The sequence below is a fragment of the Kryptolebias marmoratus genome, linkage group LG4 (genome assembly GCF_001649575.2).
Source record: "Kryptolebias marmoratus isolate JLee-2015 linkage group LG4, ASM164957v2, whole genome shotgun sequence".
NCBI lineage: Eukaryota > Metazoa > Chordata > Actinopteri > Cyprinodontiformes > Rivulidae > Kryptolebias > Kryptolebias marmoratus.
Genome location: NC_051433.1, coordinates 20,373,908 through 20,382,762, shown reverse-complemented (window position 1 = coordinate 20,382,762; position 8,855 = coordinate 20,373,908). Strand labels below are relative to the sequence as shown.

At 38.5% G+C, this 8,855-nt stretch overlaps 1 protein-coding gene across 1 annotated transcript; it reads left to right on the top strand.

Moving 5' to 3' along the window:
* The first annotated feature begins 396 nt into the window (after positions 1–396).
* On the top strand, positions 397–8,855 carry tmem128 (transmembrane protein 128). The gene is made up of 5 exons (XM_017429951.3): positions 397–561; positions 2,528–2,660; positions 4,550–4,711; positions 5,219–5,328; positions 8,369–8,855. The coding sequence occupies exons 1-4, from the start codon at positions 462–464 to the stop codon at positions 5,316–5,318; spliced, it is 495 nt and encodes a 164-aa protein (XP_017285440.1). The 5' UTR covers positions 397–461; the 3' UTR covers positions 5,319–5,328; positions 8,369–8,855.

Here is an 8,855-nt window from a genome sequence, read left to right as displayed (position 1 = left end):
TTGTTGTCATTTGTAATCATCAAAATTAAACGAAATAAACATTTGAAATATATGAGTTTGTATGTAATGTATGAATATAATATACAAGTTTCACTTTTTAAATGGAATTACTGAAATCAATCTACTTTTTCATGATATTCTAATTTTATGACCAACACCTGTAGTTGGAGTGAGAACAGAAGACAGTTTGATGGAGGAGGACGACTCGCTGTAGTGAGCCCTGAAAAGGTCAGTATAAGACTGCCTAACCACGTTTTTTATTTGCACAAATAAGCATACATTTAAAAAAAATGTAATCTATATATAAAATGTATTGGATACGGATTTATTCTGATCAAAACCAAAGGAAAAACTACAACAGTCGCCTTTATTGCGTCATTAAAAAGCGACCGTGCGCTTCAACAGGAAGTGCCTTTAAATTACGAGTTAGCATCTCGAGTTAACGTGAGTGGAGCCACGAAATGTTGGATGACAGCGAACTTGTGACTTTAAGGAACAGATTTAAACGAGATGCGGAGTTTCTTATGCAAACGACGACTACGACTGTCGAAGATGAAAAGAGTAAGCTTCAAAACGTTATGGTGGCCAACAAATAAGCTAAACTATTAGCTAACTCCGAATGGTTACCGTTGTTTCACACCTGAGGTGAAGTGTCCCCTCATCCGAAGAAAGCATTAATGCTATTACTGTAATACTAAAATAGTGGCAAAAATCTGAGAAAGACAGTCGCCATGGATAATAAGAGTTACTTTATGCCACGATAGGTGGTAATGTATAGGTTTTGTATTGTTATTTAAACGTAGAATGACTTGAGTCAAACAGCACAATGGAAATGTTTGACCTCAAACTGTTAGGGTTTATGGATATTTTGTTTTAAATTTGTGTCATATTTTGCACGTCTCTTGCTTTTGGTATGGTTCAGTGGTTCTGTTATCTTGGTTTGATTGATTTCTTGTAAATCTTCACTTTGTTTCCTGCTCCTTGTCACTTTATCTTCCTCCATTGTTTATAGTCCTTGGTTTCCAGCCCCTCCTTTCACAACTCCTCAGTGGTCATGTCTAGTTTAGTCTACCCAATCTTAATCTCTGTTTGGTTTTTGTAACTTCCTGCTCCATTGTTTTAGATGAGAAAGACTTGTGAATCATCTACCTGCCTCCTGAGCAATTGAATTTGGGTCTTCCAAACACAATTTATGACACAAATATGTGCCACTCTATCTAGTTTATCCAGACTGGACAGACTGAATGTGTCCTTTTAAACAAAATCCCATTAATTTCATTATGGTTGTTCAAGTAATGTTTGCTAGCTGATCTTTCTTTACAACCCACATACTGTAAAATGGATAACATGATTGAATGCATTTGTTTGTTCCCCCCTTTCTAATTGTCTTGCAGGCACTTCGTACAAGTGGACAATTGTCTAACTTTGAGACCTTCACTGGCAAAAATCCAGCAATTCTTAATTGTTTTGTCTGTGAATAAAAGCTATGGCAGCTCTGCAATACGATACAGAGAAACCCCATTTCCAATTTCTTTACAAATTCCAGTGTTTGCATTATTGTCAGTACACACGCATACCTGTGTACACACAGTTGTCCTTGTGACAAGATTATATAGGATGCCACTTGTTTTGTACAAGAAAGATGTTAAGTGAAACTTAATAATAATTTTTAAAAAAGTATGGCGGCTGGTTGCTTAAGCCTTCAAGGTCACGGCTAACTCTGAACAGAGTGGTCTAGCATGCTGAACCACTTTAGCAGCCAAAAACAAGCCTTGATATGTTTAATCAACCAGTAAATTATAGAGATAAATAGCATTCTGATGCAAAATATCAGTTTCAGCTTAAAGCAGCTTATATTTAAAGGGAGAAGATATATGCATTAATATAAGGTAAATCTCAGTCTGTAACCATACAATCCTGTAATCCTTTTGTCTCTTAGTATCCTAGTATTTCTTTAGTCTCGTTTTAGTGTCTACATAGAGTATCTAAATAATTTATACAACACTGTCGAATAGAAAATTGTATTTGTCAATGTCAGTTTCATTAATATAGCAGATTTAAAAACAACTAAGTTGACCAAAGTGCTTTACAAGCAGGTTAAAAACAAACAGGAAAACCATCAGTAAAATAAATAGGCTAACAGTAAAATAGGCTAAAATCAAATTGAAACGAGGAAACCACAACATAAAAGATCTCGTGGAACTTGAACTGAACTCCAATTAAAAGTGAGTTTTCAGGCAGGATTTAAAAGCCTGTAAAGACTCTGCGGTACAAATATCAAGAGGCAGGTTGTTCCAGAGTCCATGGACTGGCACTGCAAAAGCCTGATCCCCCCTGTTCCTTCATGTTTAAAGCTGTAAAGTAATTATCTGTTTCTAGTTGAAATTCTGTTCGAGGATATTGCCAGTAAAAGTCACAATACTTAAACCTTTATATCTTTTTTGAAGTTTTTTTTATATATAAGTTTGCTGTTGAATACATGGCACTGTAGTCTTTTCAAAGCGTTAACAATTGTATTGCCTTTCAGGTCAGGATGAAAAAGATGTGAAACCACTCCCTCGCATCAACAAACACTCCGTTTTCTGGATTGTGGCATCTGTAGCTGTGACCTATTATTCAGATTTCTTCCATGTCATTATGGAAAATGATGATATCAAAAGGTAAATGCAGTATTACATAAAAGAAGAGCTGTAATTGAAGTAAAATGATGTAAATGTGGGTTGTGATTTCAGTCACAGCTATTGTGGCAGATGATGATAAAACACAGTAGATGTATAGCATGAGTACTTTATACTAGATATAATAATTAATAGACAACAGTGGTTATGTGAAAAAAGGTCCAACTTCTTCCATTTCTCCAGTTTTACCTTGCAGGTTAAAATAAAGTCTATTAAAAGGCTAAAATAAGGCTTAAATAAAAGGCTGTTTGACCTTTTATAAGGAAAAAGAAAGCCTTCGGAAAATGTGTACATTGTGTTTATGCAGAAGAATTTCCTGCATTTTCTTGTACATAGCCTTTCCACCTTCTATTAAAAAATATATTTTGAAGACTAAACATGCTGCTCTTCTTTTACTGTCCAAGCAACAATGACTTTCTTCTGCAAAAACAGCTTTAGAAAGTAAGTTAAGATCATGTTAAGAAGAAAAGGCATTGTGACTTTAGAAAGGTAAGCTTTGATCCTTACCAATCTGGAAGAGGGAATTAATTTGGAGTGAATCATTTTACAGATAATGTTTATTCCCAAAGAGTCCAACAAGTTTACCCAGAGGTCAGACCATGCAGTGGTCAGAGAGACTTCCCAAAACTCAGAGAGCAACATCTCAGACTGTACAGGCCTCAATTACTGTGGTGCCTGTTAAAGTTTAGAACAATACAGTTGGATAAAGACTGAACATCTGTGGATTTCTCTGGAGGGGTGGTCAAACATAACAACTTCTGTTCTGTAGCTGAAGACGTTTCACTTCTCATCCGAGGAGCTTTATCAATTTAAAACTTTATCAATTTGATTAAGCGCTTCAGATGAGAAACGAAACGTCTTCAGCTACAGAATAGCAGTCCAGCTGTTTTTGTTTTTTAACCTTCTTTGGATTTACCGTGTCCTGCATGTTTAAGAATCTGCACAAGCAAACTTAAGGCTCTCTTAAAAAAAATATGGCCACACAATGTGGGTTTGTAAAGTTGCAGACTAAGTCTTACAAACTTTTAAGCAAGAGGCTGATGATTTGGGCTTGCTTCATAGCCACAGTGTGTGAGGACCCTGCAGTCATTGAGTTGACTATAAGCTCTTCTGTATAACAACGTAAACTTCAATTTAATGTGAGGCCGTCTGTCTAAGAGCTGCAGCTCAGACAAAACTTTGGTCAGGGAACAGGGCAATGATCTAATGCCACAAATCTGAAGTAAAGTGTCTGAACAGAAGGTGTTGCAATGGCTCACTTAAAGTTCAGACCTCAGCTCGACTGAAATGCTGTGGTTGAACCTTTGGCTCAAATAAATGCCATCAAATATCAATGAATTAAAGTTCTCATAACGCTGTGGGACCTTATTAGGTTTCCACAACAATATAGAGTGTAGAAAGGTCAGTTGAAAGATGATTACTTAACCCAGCTCGCAAAGGTGGTTCTACAGGCTGAGTCATGAAATACTTTGTTTCACACGCTATATTGCTTTTTTTAAAAAGGTAACAATTGTGTATGAAATGGCATAGCTTGTTTATCTAAAGTTGTGATTCCTAATGTTAAAACCAATTTCTGTCATGGCCTGTAAAACCTGTGCTTTTTTCACGTTTATTGTGTGTAAATGTCATGTTCAGACAGTATAAAAGCTCTAAGAAGGTCTTTGTTGGTTCAAGTGGTGCATTGTTATAGTCATTGTCGCCGAGGTTTTTGTCGTCTTTTCTGATTAAAAATCTGGACTGGAACAGCACATTTCATACAAAGAGAGGCCCTGACATGTGATACCTTTAGGAGGCGATAACGTGATACCCTTTATTTTTCTGCTGACTATCTACAGCTGATGCAATAAATGAACCTTCCTTTGTTCTTCCAGCTGGTGGTTTAATGTTGGTCTGATTCTCCTCGGGATCAGCTTATCTCTGGCAGCGTTTTGCATTGTGTACCTGGAGTGGTTCAAAGGCATCCAGCACTATGACCAAGAGTATCCTGCCATTCCTCCCGTTACTACCGCAGCCTTTATCGCTGCGTCATGCAGGTAAAAACGCAAATGAAAACAAAACTCCTCATTATTACAAGTGCGGCATGATGGAAACACAATCTCATCTGTTCAGAAGTTTACATTTATCTTTATTATCGTTGTTGTTGTCAGCTTATAAATGTAAATATTATGTTTATAAAATAAATCATTAATTATTTAAAGGGTTAGTAGGATTTGAGCAGGGCTTTTTTTCCCCAATAATGAATTATTCACGTCATAATAATAAATGTTAAATTATTTACCAGTTCATTTTATTTACTTTGTCTTGTGACAGAAGCACAAATAAAATGTGTGAAAACGGACCTTTTGACTTTTAAAATGTGTAAGAGTGAGGATTTGTTTGTTCTTCTTGTGTTGTTGTTTTGAGCCCTATTGGTGCCCCAGTTATGAATTTACTGATGATTGGACATCAAATTTCTTATTAGCAACCGTGACAACTTGACAAAGCAAGACACTTCAGTATATTTGGCTTTTAACCGTACGTTTGGTTTTGTTTTTTTGCAGCTTTAACATTGCACTGTGGCCTGTGTGGTCCTTCTTCACTCCTCTCATCCTCTTCATGCAGTTCATGGGTGTGATCATGTTCATCTCTTTGCTCGGATGAATGATTACAGGTGAGAGTGTGCACCTTTTTATAATGTTGTAATGAGTCATTTTATTCAGACAGAATGTTTACTTTTTGTTTTTACATTACATTTTTAGCTGGTTGAAAATTCTCAAAGGTTAATTAAACAGGTTTTATAGTTTTAGTCAATAATTTGTGGGTCGCCCTGGCTGTGCCCTGGCCGGTAAAAAACACCGCTACTGTCCGGTTGATTACTAGTGAAAATGTAAGAAGAAGCCTTTTTCAACACGAAGAAATGCCAGAAGCGTGTTCACGTCTGAAGTAAGCTCCCCATTTCTCCTCTCCTTGTTTGTGGAGATGTCCTCCTCCTTAATTGCCTTTCTTTTAAAATTAAAAATAGTTACGACTGCTGCTGGCAAAAGGTCCTGGTTTTTTGGCATGAAGCCAGTCCACTGCAGTAACGAGAGTCGGAGCGGTGGCTTCTTTTTTGAAAAGGTCTGAACCCGAGTTCTGATAGTAATTCCCATATCTGAGGAAGGTTTTTATCTTTCGGGAAGCCAAAAAGTGAAACTCCAGTGGTGTTTCTGGCCAGTTCGAACATTTAATTCTAACAAACTGAACTGTATTGCACCGGTAGTCATCCACTCACTGATGAATGGCTGAATGCTGTGAACCTCAGTGGCTCTGAGGACCTCACACATCAGGGGGGTCATGGAAGAAGAAGCCAAAAACACCTGAGTTGTTTCTTCAGTGTTCAGTGTTTAAAAAATCCATAATATTTTTTTATTTTACAACAAGCATATTTTATGAGTTTGTTTCTGCTGATGTTGGCTTCAAAACACTTTTCAGTCCAGCTTTAAAGAGAATATGAGACCTTCGGTTTTTTAAGTTTTATAGGTGTGTTCACAAAGATTTAAAGATTTATTGTTACTGAGTAGTGTGAACAGCTGTACTTTACGTAATTCTTTGTGAAGGGCATGGAGTTCAAGGCGTGACTGAGGGATGAGAGTGGCTTTTTATATTCCTGAGTAATCTTTGTGATTTATAGTGGAGCAGACGTGAATACTGGGTGGATGCACACAAGGTAAACCAACAAGCAGAGAGGAGACTGGTGTAGGTATCTGGTAGATTGAATGATGAGTCACAGGTGGACAGAGCAGTCTGAGGGCGATCTGGCTGCCCCGCCTGGAAACGAACACATAAGACAACACAGCTGTAGAAAGGACCGCCAAACTATCACAGTAGTGAATTACATAGAGGCTCCTCAACCGGAGCCTCTATGAAGCCTGATCCGGAGCCTTACGAAGTCTGTGGCAATAAGGGCAGTGAGGATGCAGTGATAGAGCTTGGTTCTTGGTCACAGGGGCACAGTTTTCACTTTGGCCACAGTGAACAGTTACACAGATGATGCCCTGACTGACCACAGTAAAGCAGTCACCTACCTAAAGTCTGTGTTTCATTGAAAAAAAATCATTGCTCTCCCTGACTGTATGGTGTCTTGGTGGATTTTCTTCCAGTCCCAGAACCCTTCATTCTAGAGCAGTCTTGAGGGTATTTAGGAAGGCCTGGTTGGGAGGTGTCTCTGCAGCAGCTAGATTTCTCTCTCAGCTGTTCCCTGATGCGATTATCTAATGAATAGGTGAGCGAAATAAAAAATCAGGATTAAAAAAAGTTGTCCTTTAATGAAAGCTTATTCTTCCAATGTGAGAAATCAAAAAGGTACGTTCACATGAGTGCTCTCAGGTTGGTTTGTGTTGGATCGAGCACTCTTCAGGGGGGCTCAGCAGGTCTCTGCCTAACCTGATGGATCTCTTTGCTGTTTGAAGAAGAAACTGGCAAATTGAGCAATTTTGATGTTAAAAGTGATTAAAATGACTGGAATCATTCAGAACTCATATTTACAGCACAAACCAAATATAAAAGAAAGAAAAATACATTTACTTGTTTTTTTTTATTTATTATTGTTAGTTTTATTTTTAATGTTATGTGATGACTCTGCCTCCCCTAACCACACATCTTTGTTTTGAGGTGTGGCTGAGGGATGAGAATGGCTTGAAACTTTCCAGTAATTTTCTTTGTGATTCCAAGAACGACCGACAAGTTAATACTGGGTGGATACATGCAGATAAGTGAATAAAAGACTGGTGTAGATACCTGGCAGATAGGATGATGAGTCACGGGCGTACAGAGTGCGTCAGGGAACGCTTCCATGCTACACCTAGAAGCACATAGACACAGAGGAGCAAAATACACAGCAGGGGGAGGAAGGGTTGCCAGACTATCACAGAGTGGGGTTGCCAGTGTCCTACTTGTATTAAACAAAAAAAAGGAAAAGAAAGAAATCAGTGGCTGCTCAGTTTGGAGAAGCTGGGATGACTTTTCACAGAGGAGTGAAGCTAACCACTGCTCACATTTTCTTTTTCTCTGTTTGAAACAAAACTTCAAAACGTTCATAGCAGTTCAATCAAACAGTCTACCACACATGTATCAAACTCTGTTCCTCAGGGCGGGGGCCGCTCTCCTGCATGTTTTAGATGTGTTTTTGCTTTAAAACACCTGCTTTAAATGGATGACTTGTGGCCGTGCTGCGGGAGAACTTGATGATTTGGTGAGGAGGTAATTAAACCATTTGAATCAGGTGTGTTGGAGCAGAAAAACCTAAAACTTCCAGGACACCGGCCCTTGAGGCTTGGAGTTTGACCCCCCTGGTCATGCTTCCCTCTGCTGACAAGCTTTACGGAGATGCTGATTTCATTTTCCAGCAGGACTTGGCGCCTGCCCACACTGCCTAGAGTACCAACACCTGGTTTAAGGACCACTTTAAACAGGCCTAACCTAAATCCTAGGAGAGTCTGTGGGATCCCATTATTTCACCACACACAAAATTGTGAAATAGTGCCCCAATTTCTCAGCTGTTTGCAGGGCTATCGTGTGTCTTCGTTACTTTGTGTTATCTCTGATTCTCTTCCCTCAGACAACAAAACCTTTATTACTATTGATTGTTTTCCACTGGGTCAGGTCAGAACTCTAGGATTACTAGTGTTGTATGCTAAATAATAATCTGCTTGTTTCATTTTTTTTCATTTCAGAGTTTTCCAAAGAAATAAAATAGGTGGAAAAACAAATAAGAGGACAGCATCAGCCTTGTCCAAAAGAGCTTCAGCTGGCTTCCTGGTCCACAGCAGCTTCAGTGTGGACTCTCCTTTGTCTTTACGGGCCAGCTTCACCAACACCCTCCCATGCCATCTGTTTGTTTAACTCTTCAGGGATGAAGCAGCAGCCTTTGGGATAAGGCCTTTCCCCACTGTGGTCCTCTTCCTGTAGAAAAAACAGGTCCACTTCTTCAGGAGCCTGATCTGCACTCACAGTGGAAGTGCTTTTAATGTTTTTAAATGCTACTTTGTATTTTGACTTGGCAGCAGGGTATTTAACAATTCAAGAAAGTCAGCATGTGTCTTTTTAGAACGTAGTTATTTTATTAGTTTAGGGTGAGTAATGTTAGATCATTTGTTTATCATAGAATTTGCACTGTATTAGTATTTCTTTCTGTAATAAACTCAAACTTTTGTAACCATT